At 39.4% G+C, this 19,987-nt stretch overlaps 1 protein-coding gene across 1 annotated transcript; it reads right to left on the bottom strand.

Moving 5' to 3' along the window:
- Window positions 1-884: 884 nt before the first annotated feature.
- Window positions 885-19,985, bottom strand: LOC132183356 (probable hydroxyacylglutathione hydrolase 2, chloroplastic). The gene is made up of 8 exons (XM_059596789.1): window positions 19,822-19,985; window positions 18,610-18,792; window positions 16,144-16,347; window positions 15,326-15,449; window positions 9,320-9,420; window positions 1,974-2,048; window positions 1,781-1,879; window positions 885-1,278 (listed from the first exon to the last, which is right to left on the bottom strand). Exons 1-8 carry the CDS (start codon window positions 19,867-19,869, stop codon window positions 1,132-1,134), a joined length of 981 nt encoding a protein of 326 aa, XP_059452772.1. The 5' UTR covers window positions 19,870-19,985; the 3' UTR covers window positions 885-1,131.
- Window positions 19,986-19,987: the final 2 nt, after the last annotated feature.

Below are 19,987 nucleotides of genomic sequence, written 5' to 3'. Positions count from 1 at the left end.
GCCCGCAAAGGGGCAGTGGGGATGACTCTACACCCTTTCCACCTCTGCGAAGGTAGATATGCACCACCAAATGAAGGGGCAATGGCCGCATTTTGTTTTTTTTTTTCAATGAAAACTACAAGAAACAAATTGAAGGGGCATCTAATCTTTCATATTTGAAGCAAACTCAACGAGGTTTCATACTTAAACGAGAAATATAGAAGCCCGGAGCAAGAGGTAGCGAAGTGTCGATTTAACTTTGAAACGGATAAATTGACGACAAATAAGACTTGATGAATTATTATTGTCTAATTCCAAAACCTTACCTATCCCTTTGTCAATCTTAATGGCATTTTTTGTTGTCATATTCTGATGTGGAAGATTATGCACTTGCACCCAAAATGAATAGAGAAGAATCTTAATTTCATCAATAGCTAGGTTAGGGAGACCAAGACTGAAGAAGAAGAAGAGAGCCTCAAACATTCCAGGGTCCTTGAGTGAGAATACAGGTCAAGTGACTTTCAAGTGAAACAGTAAATAAACACTTGTTTTGAGCCAAAACCCCCATGGTCAGAGGTGCTGCAAAACTCCACACAGAAGAGAGAGTTGCACGAACGTGGTACGTGTTAAAGAGGTTTTAACATTAGAAGCTTACCAATAAACTTAAATCCCCCTTGAGTAGCAGGATTACCATCATGGATATTCAGCTGGGCTGGATTATCCCATCCCAAGGCTTCAGTTTCAATGATGCGAGCTTGGAAAGTTGCCTGGTACATAAGAGAATCCTCCATTGAACACAGGAAAAAAAAGAAAAAGAAATAAAGGGATAATAATATGTAAGGTGGGAATATGTAGTTTATGTATAATAAGACCATAAACATCCCCCCAGTGCATTGATGCAGATATGATTAATCACGTCAACAGATTTTCATTAGATGTAACAATCTAATTTTGATCATTACATGCTGCATTTTCTTTCAGGAATACAGCAGGTATTTAATTATCAACATAGTTCTTGTAGGCAACACAAATATTAGTCTAGCTCTAGAGATTTCTAACTCAAAAAAATAGAAATATATTAACAAATAGATCTGTGGAGTTTATTGCACAAATGGATCCTATACACAATCAGAAATAGGCCTCAAAAACATCTTAAAAATTATCCTTTGCTTGGCGGATGACACCCAAAGCTTCAACGTCATCGGCTGTGTCCGAAATTTTTAGGGAGCGTCGGATTTCCATACTTGAAGTGCGAAGGAAAGGATTACAAGACTTCTCCATCTTAATTGTAGTTGGAATCTGAGACAAGGATCAAAGGAGAATTAAAAAGAAGTGGTGGGGGAACAAAAACTTCAAATTCAGGTACCCCAAGAGACTTGGGATATGTTTGGTGTACTGCAATGATCATTCTTCAGGAACAAGAATGCATATTATTAGGAATACAAGAAACAATACAAGAAACTGTAATGGAATAACCATTCCTATTAGTTCATTTGGTGACAACACATGAATGGCCAAATTTTTTAATTATAATTGAATCATATTCTGCCCAAATTTTCTAAAATGCTCCAACTCTACAAAGTATTTCCAAGAAAAAAGTCATTATTTTTTATTTTTTGGCAAAAAAATAAAAAAAATAAAAAAATTGAAGAGTAGTCATTCTTGTAGAATGATCATTCCCAAATAATAGACAAACCAAACGACATGAATGATTATTCCCAAGAATGATTATATTCCATTCCTGTCGACCAAACGTGACCTCAAGATGTTAGTTATCAGAAAAGGAAGTCATAGGAATTACCGTTGGCAAGCCCTTGCTGCGAAGATGGGCTACATTGGCTGCAAAGGACTTGAGAGCCTCATTATGGGGTTCTATAGACAAAGCAAACTTTGAATTACTCTGTCAAAATGCATATCTCATAGTTAGGGCCTTCATACCTTTTGAGCTTCAGAAAAATAAGTAGGGAACAAAGGCAGATAGAAAGATAACTAACCAATGTATATTCATGACCGCAATATATATTTGTATCTTCTGGCAAAGCCATGATCTTTTTAAGGGAAGATAACATCTGTAACGTGGACAATAAACTGTTATACAACATAAATCATGACAAAAGCATGAAAATAATATCGAGTTCAATGAAACTTTAGTCTACACTCTCCCTATGGAGAACAATTTTTAGCAATAACCATTGCTAAGCTAAAGCATTTCAATATCTAACATACTCACTGATATATTTATTTTATGTACAAGCATTTTTTGACATCCTGATTTGTTAAACTTCAATTTCACCATAAACACACCTTCCAAGGACTTTTGATGATGTGGTATTGGTGAAGAGTTCAAATTCCATTAGGTTAGCTCGTCTAAAGTGTGTTCTTTGATCTCAGAAGGAGGGTGGGTAGGCGTCTGTAATTTACTTTCGTACAATCGAGTTCTCTTGGGGCAATGGCCTTGGCATTATGTTCATGAGAGAGAGGCCTTATGGATGGCATTTGTGGATTCTAAATATGGCAGCATGTGGGGTGAGTGGTGTTCTAATGTGGTGGATGAGAATGGGGTGGGGCTATGGAAGAATATTAGGAGGGGCTGGGAGGGAGTTTTTTTGTCGTACTAGATTTAAGGTCGGTGATAACTCCAGAATTAGAGTTTGGCATGCCGTGTGGGGTGGAGATCAAGTCCTCAAGGTAACTTTTCTGAACCTGTTCAATTTGGCCCGTTGTAAGGATGCTTTTGTGGCAAATCATTTGCAGTTTTCTAATTACTCTTATTAATAGAATGTTAACTTTCTCTGAGTGGCTCACATTTGGGAGGTGGATTTCTTTACCTCGTTCTTCAATTTGTTGTACTCCTTTAAATTGAAATTGAAACGAGGTGGCAAAGACAATCTTTGTTGTGTACCTTCCAAGAGAGGGTTGTTTGATGTTAAATCTTAATACAATGTCCTTATTCCCCATGAGAGCACTCATTTTCCTTGGAGTATTTGGCGGAATAAGGCTCCCTTGAGAGTGGTATTCTTCGCTTAGTCGACTGCCTTAGGGAAGATTCTAGCCATGAATAATCTTAGAAAGCAATAGGTCATTGTAGTTGATTAGTGTTGTATGTGTAAGAACAGTAGTGAGTCAATGGAACTTCATTGTGAGATGACTAGTGCCCTACATAATACCATCTTCAACCTTGTAGGGTTGGTGTGGATTATGCCTAGTTGTGTAGTAGACATTTTCGCTTGCTGGAAAGGGTATTTTGGTAGGCTTCGAAATGTTGTCAAGGAGAGGATGGTTCCATCTTGCCTTATGTGATGTTTTTGGAAGGAAAGAAATGATCGGAGTTTTAAAGACCACAAACAGATGGTGGTGGAATTAAAGGATTTTTTTCTTCTGAACTCTTTATCACTGGACAACTACCTTAGACTTAAATATTTCTAACTTTCCTATTTTTCTTGATCTTTTTTCTTTTTGCTAGCTAGGTGTTTCTTTTGTATACATTCTATGTACTTGGTTTGCGCTTTTTAATAAATTGGGTTTACTTGTCAAAATAAAAAAATCCAGAGAAATTAAAAATCTGTCGATCCTCGACATCATACAAGGGCGGGGGTCTTGATTATTAAACCAAGTAAAAGACTCTCCAATCAATGGAATATCCATTAACCCCTGCTCTGAGATAAAATCTGAGAATTCCCGCATGGCATAGGGTTACCCGAGTTGCTCCTGCCCTTTTGTTTGAGAAACGAATAACATTGAAGTCTCCCCCAATGCACCAAGGAACTTCCCACCAACTGAAGAACCCTGAAAGCTCCTCCCACACATAATGCCTAGCTACTATCTACATCAATCATTGGAACCATGAACTCCCAAAAACCCCAAACGAACTATTGCAGAACATATCTGAACTTGCAGGAAGTAGAGAGAGTGCCCATCACCTCTTCACTGCATTTTACTGCCCATATATCCCACGTTAAGAGAATACCTCCCAAAGCTCTTGAGGCAGGCAAAACTATCCAACCCATGAAAGACCTACCTCACAGGCCCCAGAGTATACTGGTTGTAATATGCTCCATTTCAATTTCTTAAAAACACAACGTCAGGCTTCCAATTTTTCAATAAGTTGCTAATACTGAATATTTTCTCTGCATCATTGTGAATTTTCATATTCATAATGGGATAGGAGCCTTGATGCAATATCAAGAAGAAGGGTGGGGTCTAGGAGGGTTCCTATTGGAATCATAATTCACTGATCTAGACAAGTTCAGAAGTTCCCTATAACCCCATTCCCTAACACTTTCTTGAGGAAAACCGACGTTCCCACAACAGCCTTTTGATAAGTAATAAATTTATATCAAAAGCGCAGAGGGGCGCAACCCATATACACGGGAAGTATAAAAGAGAGCGCCTAAGAGGGAGAGAAATGAAAGAGAAAATCAAAAAAGCTAATTACTAAAGGAGCTAGCCAAGCGGCTGTCCAAGAGTAAAGAGTAAAGAAGAAAAGATGAGTCAGTTCCTCTATAGTCCTAGTAGAATTCTCAAAACATTTAGCATTTCTTTCAATCCATATACACCACATAAGACATAGAGGAATCATCTTCCACACTACCGCACTTCTAGCACGACCTCCCGACCACCAACAATATAACAAATCCCTTACTCTGCAAGGCATAAGCCAATGCAACCCAAACCGACTGAAAATAGTGTGCCAAAGAGCTCTTGCGGTTTCGCAATGGAGAAGAAGATGATCTACTGACTCTCCTGACTTTTTGCACATACAACACCACTCCACCACCACAAGGTTCCTCTTCCGCAGATTATCATGAGTCAAAATTTTGCCAAGGGCCGCGGACCACCCCAAAAAAGCCACTCTCAAAGGCACCTTAGTGCGCCAAATACTCTTCCAAGCAAACATCTCATGGCCAAAATTAGACAAGGCCTTGAAGAGCGACTTAACCTCAAACTTACCTTTCCTAGACGAGGCCCAGCAAATACGATCCACCGTACCTACAGAGATCTTGCACGAGTACAACCGCTCAAAAAAAGGAGCAACCAAATCCATCTCCCAATCCTGAACATGTCGCACAAAAGTGACATTCCACTCTATAACCCCACTCCTCCAAATTAAATTGTCCTTCACCCAAACTTCTTTGTGTCTAGCAATGCTAAACAGAGAAGGGAAAGCTTGTTTCAAAGGAGTTTCCCCACACCAAGTATCATGCCAGAAACGAACTTTCGAACCCACCCCCACCTCAAACCTACAACCTTTGGCAAAGGAACTCCAACCTTGACGAATATGCTTCCATACACTCACACCATGAGAACCCGAAACGCCTTACGACAAACTCAATAGCTGCAAACAAATCTGAAGCCTCCTCTACAAACCCTTCATATGAAACCCCCAAGAATTTTTCTAGCCCATACATTCTTCTCTTGACCCAGTCTCAGCTCTTACTTTGTTTTGCATAGGAGGTTTAAGAGACTAGGGTTCAATCTCAGGGGTTAAACAATGTACACCATCTTTGCAATAGCGGAAAGCCACAGAAACTGGACAAGAGTGCACGAGTTGCTTCAGTATTAACCACCGAAGAAATAAATTCATCCTTTCTAGTGTAAATCAGAACACTGTGGAATGCAAATACAACCACTCAAAGTCGTTGGGTACCCCACTTGAGATTGCAAACAACAGTAGACTTTTGTCGTCTACTAGGAGAGTGGGCAAGGAGATACTGGGAAAGTACAGTGGAGGTAACATACCTCAAAGTCCCTTGCTGGCAAAGGACTCTCAACCACCAGCGAGACCTTAGCCTTACTCGTCTTGTTTTGTTACTCTACCGCCAGTCTTGACAGGTGTTCCACTAGGCCACCCCATTTCCCGATAAGATGAATTTCGACAAAATGGAGAGCATGTTGACCCATTGACAATCTGATAAAACCTTTCGCCCAATAACGAAAGTTGACCCGAAAGTCTCAATTCAAGCCAAACCTCGGTTAACAACCGCTGGTTGCTGCCCAAATTCAAGCAAAACCCCAGTTAACAACCGCCAGTTGCTGCCCAAAATTAAATCAGCCTTCTAAAATTTTTTTTTTGATAAGTAAAAATCAGCCTTCTAACAGTTCAAATCTAAAGCCCATTCTAAAGACATCTTCAGGAGATGAGCTCACTGAATGCACAGGCGCTGGGATGGGATAGAAGCCTGGGGATGGGCTCGAAGCTACTACTAACTCGTTGGAGCTGGCTGGCCTAAAACAATAGGGCCAATGAGTTCCACTGGGCTCGAAACCCCCTTTGAGCTACTAGGAACATTACCCCCAGGCCCAATCTACATTGAAGCCTTATGAGTCTTCCTAATTCATGGTACCTATGCGAGAAAGCATCAAGATTTGTCCCAAAAATCGTGGAGTTTACCTGGCCCGTCCACATAAACCCTTAGACGAGGTACATTGCCAGTGCCCAATTTCCTAAAAGAGTCTTCCACGAGGGGAAATATAAAACACCCATACATTTAGTCCTTATTCGGGTGTTGGAAGGAACGAGAGCCGCACAATCGCACTCTAGGAGTGCCTAAGGACCAAAACTTTTTGTGAGACACGACAGAGGTTCCTCTGGCACCCTTATCATTAGAGGAAGTCCGGGCATCGTGACCTGCTACCACTTGATCAAAGGCGCATTTCTTGGGTGCCGCCAGAGGTATCAGAACTTGTAAAATGACTGTTGGGGGTTCCCTTTTCATGGGTATGAATGGAGATAAAAGAAACTATAGCACCTCAACAAACCCATACTAACCTCATTTTTTTTCTTTCCCTCCCGGATAGGAATAAAACCCCTCCACCGCCACCATTAAACTCTTCAATGGCCATATACCTATCATGAGCATTTTTTTTTATAGGTAATAAAAAGTTTTATTAAAAGCGTATAGGCGCCCCAAAGTACACCGGGAGTATACAACGGAATCACCTAACAAGAAGAAGAAAAGCAAAAAAGAAAATCATCATAAGTAATCGACACCAGAAAGACATGCGCCACAGTCCAAAGATACAAATTATGAAAACAAGAGGCTAGGATGTCTTCCAAAGTCCCCTCTAAATCCTCAAAACACCTTCTATTCCTTTCTCTCCATAAACACCAGAAAAAGCAAGTGGGCACCATCTTCCAAACTGCAGCACTCCCCCTCCTCCCCGAGGACCACCAACAGGCGAGAAGGTCCGAAATCCGCCTCGGCATCACCCAAGACAACCCAAACCAACCAAAAAAAGTACACCATAGAGCATAGGCAACCTCGCAATGAAGGAGAAGATGATCCACCGTCTACTCACTCCTTTTGCACATATAACACTTGTTCGTTACAATCACCTGACGCTTCCTGAGGTTGTCTAGAGTCAGAATTTTGTCCAACGCCGCCGACCATACAAAGAAGCTCGCCCTCGGCGGCGCTCGCCAAACGCTCTTCCAAGGAAAACCCCTCCCATCTGTGCCCGCCAATGAAGTGTATATGAGTTTGACCTTAAAGCCACCTCTTTTGGACGAAATCCACCATAACCTATCTTCACACCCTCTACTCACTCTAGCAGAATGTAACATCTGAAAAAAGGAAGCCAAAACATCCACCTCCCAATCGTGAGCCTCTCACAAAACTAACATTCCACTGATTAGAACCACCCAACATCTCCAAGTGATCCGCAACTGAGGCGTCCTTGGCACAAGCAATACTGAATAAGCATGGGAAAGCAATCTTGAGGGCCGTATTACCACACCATAAATCGTGCCAGAATCTAACCCTAGTCCCAGCCCCCACCTCAAACCGAATAAACCTTTTGAAGGTAGCCCAACCTTTCCAAATGTTCTTCCATAACCCCACCCCAAAAGAACCACCCGGCTCCAATGTGCACCACCCTCCCCAAACACTTCCAAACTTCGCCTCCACCACAATCCTCCACCAAGAATCTCTCTCCACTCCATAGCGCCACAACCATTTCCCTAACAGGGCGCAATTGAACAAACATAAGTTCCTGATACCCAAGCCACCCTCCTTAATCGGAGTACATACCTTCGACCACTTCACCAAATGGTACTTGAACTCATCGTTAAGACCTCCCCAAAGAAAATCCCTCTGCAGCTTCTCAATCCGCTTAGCAACGCTAACCGGAATGGGGAAAAGAGACATAAAATAAGTAGGCAAATTGGCGAGCGTGCTCTTGATCAACGTGACTCGACCCCCCTTCGACAAATACATTCTTTTCCATCCGGCCAACCGACGTTCTATTTTCTCAATAACTCCATCCCAAATATGCTTAGCCTTACAAGAGGCCCCCAGCGGCAATCCAAGGTATTTTACTGGCAAAGAAGCAACCCCACACCCTAGGATACCGGCTAACCTATCCACTTGTTCCACATTCCCCACTGGGATTAACACCGACTTTGATATACCTATCATGAGCATTACAACACCATTGACCCAAGAATACGCTCTGATCATCCTTGAGTTTCTACAATTTTCCAGTCTAGCCACCACATTGACCGTAAAGAGCAACCAAAAAGCTCCATTTCTTGCCAGGAAAATCAAGCGAAGATAACCTTTCCCTTGTTCCACTATACGTAGCCTAAAAGAATTACCCTTGGCTCAAGAATAAATTTGAAGGATTTCGATTTTACCAAAAATAAAAAAAAGAACTCCCTATAGGCCTTCAGACCACTAACATACTCCACGAGACGTAAACCTTGGAGCAAGCTCCTTAAGCAATGTCGGGAACATCTTCCAAGATAACCATGAAGCCACCCAAAGTGCAGCGAAACTAGAGAACGAAGAGAACTAGCTTACCAATAACGGGCTTTGGCGGGACATGCATACACGCACCGCTGCTAGGGAGAGAGAGAAAGAGAGGGAGTGTTAAAGCAAATAGCTATCTAGTATGAGTTTTGATTCTTTATTTCCAGCCCATTACACGTATTAATATAATTAAAAATAGAAAACAAATTGTGAACTTTGATTGCAAAGACATCTCACATCCTGCACAAATTCAACATCTTTGTGTTAACTATGCCTACAAACCTACCAACAAAATGAGCCGGAACAGCCTTATTTAGTTTGTTATTGATCAAATTTTTCTAACGAGTCCTAAATATTTATCAATGATGAGCATTATTTCCATGACTCAAATGGAAATGCGTTTGATCCTCTTCAAACACACACAAAAATGTAAGTACAACAGATTGATATACAAAGTGACAAAAGAAAAATAAATGACATATAAGACCAACTCAATATATCCACAGAGAGACATGCAATGGTCAAAGTGTGTAGTCTGCAGATATCACATCTCTTAGCAGAGCATAAAGAAGAACGCAAGTCAAGTTAACCTGTTCAGGGGTTCCTTCAAAAAGCTTGCCACACGATAAGCTGAACAAAGTGTCACCAGTAAAAACTGCCCCAGATCCTGGAAAATAGAAGCTAATGTGGCCTGCATGCAATAGAAGATTACAGAAAATTTTAAATATATATATATATATTAAGGAAGAAAAAATGGAATCATTTTTTTATGAAATAAAAAATTGAAACATCCACAATAAGATCCAGAATATGGTGAAATTTGAAAATACATGAATCTACTTTGAAATAAAGGACACTCAAATTAGAGGTTCCTCTTAATCCTCTTATTTTCATTTTTTATTTTTTTCTTGATAAGTAGGTTCCTCATAAACCTATATATTGCACAAAGTGTAAAATACTCTATACATGCAATTTTCTTATTGTTCAGGTCATCCACCAAGATGGTTCAGGCAAAGAACTACCAGACAACAAACCATATGAAAGGTTTAGCAACCTCAAATAAGGCAGTCTTTAGTATTTATCTTCTACAGAAAAAAAAAAAAAAAAAAAAAAAAAATGAGAGAGAGAGAGAGAGAGAGAAGAGCAAAGTAGAACTCCCAGGCAGTTGAGGTCGATTGGGAATAGCATATAACAAAACTCTAATTTCTTGCAAGAATTTCTGTCTAAGGGGATTTATCCTTATCTTTTCCTCCTTTGGTTGCATTTATAATTTTTTTTTTTTTTACTTTAATAGACACTATTTGTCCATGAAGGGAAGTGGATACGGAAAACAACCTTTAGTTAACACATAAGATATTATACGATGACAGAAGTGGATACGGAAATATTTTAATTCTATTGTTCAACAATGTATATATGGTTGTGTCAAATTATTTCTTTTGATAAGTATAACTGTTTAATGGCAAAGAACATTGCCAAATTATTGAAATTTTAAAATATAAAACGTTCATAATAAAAGCAAAGGGAAATTTGAGGAACAAGAAAATTCTTCCTCAAAAACAATTTCTCAGCAAATTGTTCAAACAATAAAAGAAGAGGAAGAACAATCATTTTTTTAACCAATCACAAATAACAATTATCTAGCATGATTGCAAGCATTAACTGACATATGAGATATTGATGCCGGACAACAAGAAATGAGAAGAAAGGTTTAGGGGAGAGAGGAGAAGCAGAGAAGCAGGAGAGAGGAGAAAATTTAGGAGGAAGAAGACAACAAACAGTAGATAGTTTTTTTATGAGAAATTTGAAACTCGAATTCCAATGCATACAAGTGCCCGAGGAGTCCAAGTAATTTGAAACCAAAAACCTCTTTATCTCGAGCTATTGAACAAAGTTATGGGAATGAGAGTCGCTACGCCGCACCACACATCATGCCCAAAATGGATGTGGGATCCATCCCCAATCTTGAAGAAAACAAAGTTGGAGAAATATGCCCAGCCATTCCTAATATTCTTCCTAATATCGAAGGCGGTGGGAAGGCTTTGTGCAACATGTGCGGTATGATATTGGAGACGGTACAAAAGTACTTTTTTGGCATGATGTGTGGTGTGGGGAACACCCTTCGAAACTCGTGTATCCATCTTTGTTCAATATTGCATGTAATAAGGATGCATGGGTGAAGGAGTACATGGAGAGGCAGAATGATATTCTTCATTGGAATGTCCAACTTTTTCGGCCCGTGCATGATTAGGAATTGGAGGGGGTAACACACTTTTTTGCATTGTACTCTCAAAAAATCAGATATGGAGGTGAGGATAAAATTTGTTGGATTCCGTCTAAAAGAAATACTTTTGAAATGAAATCCTATTATCAGTCTCTCTCTACACCGGCACAGGCGTTTGTTCCGTGGAAGAGTATTTGGAAGATGAAGGCTCCCTTGAGAGTGATTTTCTTTGTGTGAACGGCGACGGTAGGAAAAATCCTCACTTTGGACAACTTATGGAAGAGTAGGCCTGGGCATTGGTCGATGTGGGCAGAAAAAAAAACTTCAACCACACCAAAGTTGGTAAAGTTGGTAAATTCACCGACTTCATTGATCAAAATGTATTTCTGACACCGACTAACACTGACAAGTCGGTTACGGTGTTGGTCGGTATAAATCGGTTTGGGCTGGGCTGCAATCAATGATGGGCTATAGATTGGAAAATCAAGCCCAAACAGCAAGAAAAAAAATCTTCCTCCACTTTCTCAGCAACCAAACAGCAGCAAGAAAAAAAATTCGAAATCAGATTAAAAATACTCAATCAGAGAACACAACTTGAACCAAACAAGGCACCGAAACTCAAAGCCAATCACTGTCTAAGACATGCTTAGCAAGAAAATACCTCTTTTCCTCCACTTTCTCGGCAACCAAACAGCAAGAAAAGAAAATCAAAATCAGATAAAAATACACACAGGTGGAGTCATGAGTAAGAGAGGCAAAGATGTCAGATGAGAGGAGAGTGATAGAGAGAGAACGACATGCTCAACCAACTGAGCTAGCCGAGCTTCGTTAGAAATATATAACGAATAATTAGTAATATTGAAAACGGCGGCACATATCAAAACGATGTCGTTTTGAAAGTCAGTAGAAGTCGGGTTGGTGTCGGTTGAAAACCGATTTCCCAAAACCCCTACCGCCTACCGAATCGACAATGTCAGAATAGAAAAATTCGTTCCGCCTACCTCCGTCGTCTACTCGGTTACTGTCAGTTACGGTCGGTACGCGGCACGCAGTGGATTTGCCCAGGCCTATGGAAGAGGAATGTTATGGTGATGGAGTGGTGTTATATGTGTAAACACTATGGAGAGTCCATTGACCATCTACTCCGACATTGTGAGGTTGCAACTGAGGTATGGAATGTATTCTTTCAACTCTTTGGAGTGAGTTGGGTTATGCCACGAAAGGTAAGTGATAGCTTGGAAAGTTGGAGGGGTCAATTGGGTAATAGGCATGCTTTGCGCATATGGAGGCTTGTCCCTTTATGTGTGATGGGGTGTTTATGGCGAGAACGGAATGCACACAGCTTTGAGGATAATGAGAGCGGCATGACTAAGTTGAGGAAGTTGGCGTTACATACTTTGTTCTCTTGGAGCGGGACTTGGTCGAACTCGCATGAGTCCACTTTTTCTGATTTCTTTGAGCACTGTAAATCTTTTTTTCTGATCAGTAGGGGTTTCTTTATATACTTCTTGTATACATGGGTTGTACCCCTCTACACGTTTGTTAATATACTTATTACTTATCAAAAAAAAAAAAAAAATCTTCCAAAGGCACACCCCATAGGGCCCACAAACTTGCTCTAAACTTCGGCCCCCTCTCTATAGCCCATACTCCTCAACAATCACTTGTCTTCAAAGAGAATTATCCTTGTGCACAAATCTCTAAAGCCATTTCCTAAGTAGAGCTTTGTTGAACAAACATGAGATTCTTAATTCCCAACCCTCCTCCAAAAAACCAGGGAGAATAGTCTTCCAGTTCACTAGATGAAACTTAGCCTCACCTTTGGTCCATACCCAAGAAAGACTCTGGCAAAGGAAAAAGGGACAGGGAGTACATAGGTAAAGTGGATAACATACTCTTGTTTAAAATTAGGCGTCCATCCTGAGACAAATAAGATCTTTTTCCAACTATCAATCTTTTTTCCATCTTCTCATTTACCCTCACCCAAATAGTTGTTGACTTGAAAGAAGCTCCCAGAAGAAGTCCCAAATAATTCCGTGGAAGAGAAGAGATTCTACATTTGAGAATTTCAGCTGGCTCATCCTGATGCGAAACCTCCCTTACTGTGACTAGTTCAGATTTTCGACGATTAACCTTCAATCCCAAAATTGCCTCAAAACACAAAAGAATGTGACCTAAATTATAGATTTGCCCGCATTCTACATCACACATAATAAGTGTATCATCTGCAAAGAGGTGGGAAATTTCCAAGGGACAGTGTTTAGGTGTATCCGAAATCCCAATCAATGAACCCCAACCATAGCTCTAGATAAAATCCTACTAAGGGCCTCCATGAAAATCACGAAGAGTAGAGGCAAGAGGGGTCCCCTTGGTGAAGGCCCTAGAAACTACCAACGAAGCCATGCAGACTTTCATTAATCAAAATAGAGATGTGGGACGTGAAATGCAAGTAGACATCCAACTCCTCCATTTAGAACCAAAGCCAAGACGCCTCGTGAGATAGGATAAGAACTCCCAATTGACATGGTCATACGCTTTTTCCAAATTCAACTTGTAAATAATGCAAAAAAAAAAAAAAAAAAAAAACCCAATTCAATCTGCTGTCTAAACACTCATTAGCTATAAGAATTGAATCTAGAATTTGTCTTCCCCCAATGAAGGAATTCTGACTATTTGATATAAGACCTCCAACACCTGTTTCATTATGTTAGCGAGGGCTTTTGCCAAAATTTTGTATTAACACTCCTCACCAAGCCAATAGGTATGAAATCCTTCACTTCCAACTGCCCACCCTTTTCAGGGATAAGAGCAATAAATGTAGTGTTAAGGCTCTTCTCAAACATTTCACACTCATGAAAATTATGAAAGACAAGCATAAGGTCATCCTTCACTATAACCCAACAAGATCCTTCAGGGGGGAGCAATTGTTAAGTCGTCAGGACCTGAGCTTTGTCACCATCCATACTAAGCAAAGCCTGAAGAACTTCCTCCACTTTGAACGGTCTCTCCAACCAAACTAATTATACAGAGTTTAAACAAAGAAACTCCAATTCATCTAATTTGGGCGACCAAGTAACAGTTTCATTAATTAGATTTTTGTAATATTGAGTGATAGCATCAATGATTAGCCCTTGGGGCAGAGATAACAGTACCGTCAATACAAAGCCTGGCGATGAAATTATTTCTCCTATGAGCATTAGCAAGGCGGTGAAAAAATCTTGTATTGTAATCCCTTCTTTTAGCAAGATCGCCCTAGACTTCTACCTTCAACTAACTTCTTGCTTAGGGCAACATTCTTCAAATCTGCTTCTTCCTTGGTCCTCTTGACTCTCTCCTCTTCTACAAGACATCTATCCTATTCTAGATTATCAAGAGACTGAATTTCCTCCAATAAGGACTTCTTCCTCTCCTCGACATTTTTTGTTCCAGCACTTTATGTCAACTTGTAGCTGCTTTAGTTTACTAGCAAAGACAAAACATGGTGTGCCTAGGAATTGATAAGAATCCCACCACTATTTCACCATGACCAGTTTATGCTTTCAACCACATGTTTTCAAATTTAAAAGAGCATGGGCCGTTAGACATCCCCCCATTGTCAAGCAAAATTGGAAAATGATATGATAAGGGTCAAGGAAGGCAACGTTGAATCAAATCTAGAAATACTCTTCTCAATCCAGAGAAACCAGAAATCTATTAATTCTGGACATAATGGGTGGATATTGGTTGTTGACCAAGTAAAGGCACCTCCGACCAACGGGATATCCATCAACCCCTCATCTGAAATGATATCTAAAATTCCAACATGACCGAGGTTAACCGAGTCGCCCTCACCCTCTTGTTTGGGAAACAAATACCATTAAAGTCTCCCCTGATACAAAGGAAATTTCCACCAAAGGACCACCCCATAAACCCTAGACTATATCAGCAAAAATCCATTCAATTTTTGTTTCTTGAAGGCACGCTACATCATTTGTTTCTAAATGTTAAGAAACTGGCTGGATTTCTATCAAGTGAAATAAATTAGATAACTAGCATCAAGAATCCTTGTGATTCTGTGACAGGATGAAACAGTCCAAAAATTTATAGTTGGATTGAAGATAAAAGCCGTTAAACTAAAATGGCTATAATTAACATTGAAAAGAAATAGAGATAAGGGTCCTACGCAGTAATGAAAATTATGAGCTTTTCATTACAAGTTTTTTCACAAACTTCTAATATTTGAAAAGATTGTTAGAGCATAGAAACAATGCAGAAATTTCAGACCAGTAATACCAACAAAATAAGTTCCTTTTATAAATTTGATTTGAAATAGCATGCTCCTCAAGAGCAACATTCAGAAGATTTTTTAATGTAATCAGGAAATAAGTGTGACCTCGAGTATGACCAGGGGTCTCCATTACAAGAACCTCATGGCCTGCAAACATCCACTTGTCTCCATCATTCAAAACAATATCAATACCAGGAATCCTATCCCTGTCTGTTGCTGAACCAATCACCTACAAGTAACAAAGAGAAGTGGGAAACTTCATGAATGTTGTGAGCATTATAAAATTGAACACCTTCAAGAACAAGGCAAGAGGGCCTATGTCAAGCTGTAGGAAATCTTCTAAACTGAGACTATTTATTTCATCATTCAATCCAAACCTAATGCGACACAAAAGAAGCCAATACCTCAAATAAATATAGAAGTGATCAACAAATTCTAAAAAAACTCTTATTCTGTCGTAAGGGTGTTAATAAGGCCAGTTTTCCAAGTTTGCGACAATTTTCAGCAACTCTTAAATTGTATTATTAAATTATCACAAATTTGACTTTTGATGAACATGCTATCAAAAAAAAAAAAAAAATCAACAGAGAATTTGGAAAGATTTGACAAAGAATAGAAAAAGAGGGGTGGTCAAAAAACCATTTTCAAAACCAAAAAGACTGCCCAAACAAACTAACCCCATCCCAGATAACTAGGCTAAATTAACAAAACCAGGACCATATTTAAGGATATCTCAAATCTGATCAGGATGGTTATTTTATTACAATAAGCAGATTATGGTTTCCATAAGAAAGATTTATCTACATTATGGGTCCTGGTATTGTATAAAGAAGTCTGTTTTCCCTATATTCTTTTGAAAGTCAACAATTTACCAAAAGATAACATTTCACTTACTTACCACTAAAGAAAAGGCAAAATCGTACCTTTGCACCGTACCTTTCTTTTAGCTCTGCATTCCCACCAGTGTGATCAAAATGATGATGAGTGTTCAATATGTACGTCAAATTTCGATTTTTCCTTCTCAAAGCATCTATAACAGGCACAGCTTCAGAAGGATCAACAACACCAACTGTGCCTGTATCTACGTCATGTAAGAGATATGCATAATTGTCCTTGAGACATGGTACCTGAAAATGAAAACAAATCTAGGATTGGCACCAGTGGTGGAGAGCTACCTTCTAGTGGGAAACTGCTTAAGTTAACTAATGAGCTTGGAGGACAGAGTACATACATAATTTCATATGCACTAACTTTACAGAGAACACATCAGAAATGATAAACACCCCCTCACTTGTGTAGGTGAAGCAACCAATTAAAGGAGGGAGTAAATCAATTAACTCTTTGCAAACCAGAAGAAAGTTCCTTTACAGCAGACTTCTAGAAAGACCGCTATTGAACTAACAGTTCCTTCAAATCCATAACAAAATACCGTATGTTTTCAGTGTTATTAACAAAAGGGCCAGACTTAAGCACAATAAAGTGATAGAACCTTTAATTAGGATCCTAACTGAAACTGCTCAGACCGGTGTAAGTATATCACCAGCTTTGCTATCCTCCCTTTGATTAGAAGAGCCATGGTTCCAAGTTGATTACCCTTTTGTGCATGTGTCCTTTCAAGTTAAGAGTTTTACCACAGGGTCTCCTTCCCATAAAGTGAAGTGTAGCAGGCCCATGGAACTTATCAAAAAGAAGAGTTAGCTTCTAATTGGACATTACCCTGAAAACGCCATCTCTCACAATGCATTAGTAAGGCTGATTAGCTAGCTCAGTATTTTTCTTGGCTCTCCAGCAGCCTGAGTGAGAGAGAAAAAGGGTAGACTACAAAAAATAGTTCTTTCAACCATTTATGTAAGCCAGGTGCCTCTATCTAAATGCTGGGCTATGCCATGTGGGCATAGACTGCTCCAGAAATGTTCTTGTTTAAATTCTTCCACTAGATCTATCAAAAAATGGGGATTAGGCCCTACCTATCTCGCTGATAGACTACACTCACTTATATGAAGTGACAAGATGATAAGTAGGGATTTTGCAACATGTGGAAATATCAAAATGAAGATGCAATATAATAGTTTAGTACAAATGCAGCTTTCATTACTTTCATGCTCAAGATAAGGGGTCAAATCACAAGAACAACTATTACTCACTAGGCTGGAGAGGAGGATGTAGGAAATGGAGCTAATTTATTGCCCACTAGGATGAATTTAATACTTTTTTCCTTCTTCTTTTCTTTTTTTATTTTTTTTTATTTAAAAACAAAAAATTAAAAAGAGTCTCTATGATGAAGTCAATACTTCTACCAACAACCATAATTCCCTCGAATTAGCGCTTTTCCAAGAGAGGCAAATCTTCAAAATGCATAATGTATTGATAAGAAGGGCAAGGGAAAACATAAAGGTTGATGTTCAAAAACTCGGGACAACATCAATTGAAGCTTAGTGTTGTACCCATTAAGGTGAATGGATTTGGGTTCACTTAAGACGATAAATAATCATATCTTTGCCCTCATTTCTAGTATCTCCTTTGACTTCTACTAATTGATTTCAAAGCTACACAATAGAAGATCTATTCAGATATTCTCTAACCATGCAGGTATGATTATGTGACCATGTGTCAGGTCGGTCTGGCTTCTCACAAAGGTTTTCTACCGTTTTGGAATGCCCAGTAGCCATAACCTCAGCAGGGGAAGTGAAAGGGGCTGATAACACAACATGTGATCTTACAAAGCTTTTTGTTTATATATCCCACTCATTTGTCTCTAGTGATTTAAAGCAATCTGTCTCATCCAAAAACAATGATCATATATGTTATAGACACTTGCATGGTTGATAGTCACACCTAATGCAGTATTTTGATGGAACAATGCATGTATTGTGATCAGAGTGGCTTCAAACCAACGGTTAATTGCAATATTTCCACTTCCCTTTATTGGGGCAAGCCCACCGGTGAAGCCGGAGTATTATCCGATCGGTGTGGGGAAAGCGCTTTACACAGGTCCAAGGTTTACCCGACCAGAGGTGACACGAAATGGCCTTGCCTTGAAAGGGTTCCTCATTATCAAAAGAAATTTCCACTTCCCTTTAACACACACACGTGTGTGTGTACAGTTCTTTTACATCATGTATGATAATCATTCTGGTTCAATGCATCCTTCAAATTTATTTAGAAAGATTCAGTAGGAAGATTCAACATCACGTGTAGGGGCACAACTCATAGAGTCTTGACTAATAAAGGATGAATGTGTAGAGAGGTAAAAGTAATTGTCACAAAAATAATGTACATAATCACTTGAAAAGAAAAATACTACTTGTATCCAATTAAGCACTAGATCACAATGCACGAGCATCACCAAGCCATCAACAGTAAAACACAAAATAGAGAGATTTGCTCACCAATTCAATTTGCAAGGTTGAAGACAGATTAACAACACTGCAAAATTGATTAACTTTAAGTGATCGACTAGCTCCACGCAAGGTTTTTAATGGAGTAGACAAGAACCGAAAGAATCCATATAAAAGGCCTCCTCTGAAGCAAAGTTGTCTCATGCCCGGCCATACACGGAGCCCACTCCTCACCTACGAGAAAGAATACAAAACTCCGTAACTCCAGATTTAGTAATTATCTTGTCTGAAACAAAGGCTGAAGATAAGTGTGGACTTGTGGATTACATGTTGCATTGCACATTTAATAACATCAAACTATAACGAACAGGCAATTAAGTTGAGTTACTTATAACGATAGCATTGATTAGAAGGGGTGAAAATCGTAAAAATGCAAAACTTATTTGCGACTATGCCAAAATCTTATCAAAGTTAGAATCTAACTGAAGAATCAACTAGAACTTGATTAAACTTTTGTATCAGTGAGAAACCATATGCCCATATACAAAAATTGGTATCAAAGTCCCAACTAGACTTGAGTCGCTTCTAACCTCGGGATTAACTAGAATTCAGAGAGGGAGGGAGAGAGAGAGAGAGAGAGAGAGTATTATTGCAATTTTCAAAACCCATTTGCCTACACAATGCAAAAACTCATATGAAGTTCCACATTTTCTATTTATTCTGAAAGCCAGCACAACAAACTTGCTTCCTTGTTCAAAAATACATCATTCTTCCGAAGAGAAGTATTACATGACATGAAATGCTCAATATTAGTATTGGCTGCTAGCCTAGATTGCACTTCCTAGTACACAAAACGAGTCACAGTGGTTGCCTGGAAAATAAAGAGATTTTAAACTCCTATAACAAAAATGAAAATCCAAATCACTGCTTTTATTTCCAAAACCAAAAATCAGCATTTTCAAGAAACTCCGATAAAGAAAAAAGCACTTAAACCATAGAACACTAACAGGAAAAAAAGGGGAGGGGGAGGGGGAGGGGGGTTGTCCCATGAATTTCATTGTTTTTCTCAAGTGTTCCCAAACAAAAAAGAAAACCCCCAAGTCATATCACAATATGTCCACGAGAATGATCAGAACGAAGACCACAAACTCACAGTTCATCAAAACCAAGGAAAAAAAAAACCTGCAAGCATGTGGTAACTCCTTGAAAAGCTAAAAATGAAGAAAACTATAGTGATAACTGATAAGAAAGAGAGAGAGAAACCCTAGTGCAAGGAAAGGCAGCCATGGCAGAGGAGGCCCTGGAGAACATCTGCACCGGGAAAGAGAGAGAGAGAGAGAGAGTGCGTAGGTGGGTGTGTGTGTGGGTGCGTTGGCACTTTTTGCAGTTGGCAGGCAACTCTCAATATATTTTGAGAGTTGGAAATGAT

This window comes from Corylus avellana, chromosome ca1 (assembly GCF_901000735.1).
Source record: "Corylus avellana chromosome ca1, CavTom2PMs-1.0".
Classification (NCBI taxonomy): Eukaryota; Viridiplantae; Streptophyta; class Magnoliopsida; order Fagales; family Betulaceae; genus Corylus; species Corylus avellana.
The sequence above is the reverse complement of the archived record's forward strand: the minus strand, read 5'-3'. Positions and strand labels throughout refer to the sequence as shown.

Bases quoted from the DNA above. Each gene is read 5' to 3' on its own strand.
- LOC132183356 (XM_059596789.1), bottom strand. From the start codon at position 19,869: ATGTTCTCCAGGGCCTCCTCTGCCATGGCTGCCTTTCCTTGCACTAGG. The intron at 9,421-15,325 runs GTCACACTTATT...TATTGCATGCAG, and splicing joins GACCCCTGGTCATACTCGAG to GCCACATTAGCTTCTATTTT. The intron at 2,049-9,319 runs GTTAACTTGACT...TCCACGTTACAG, and splicing joins TTGAAGGAACCCCTGAACAG to ATGTTATCTTCCCTTAAAAA.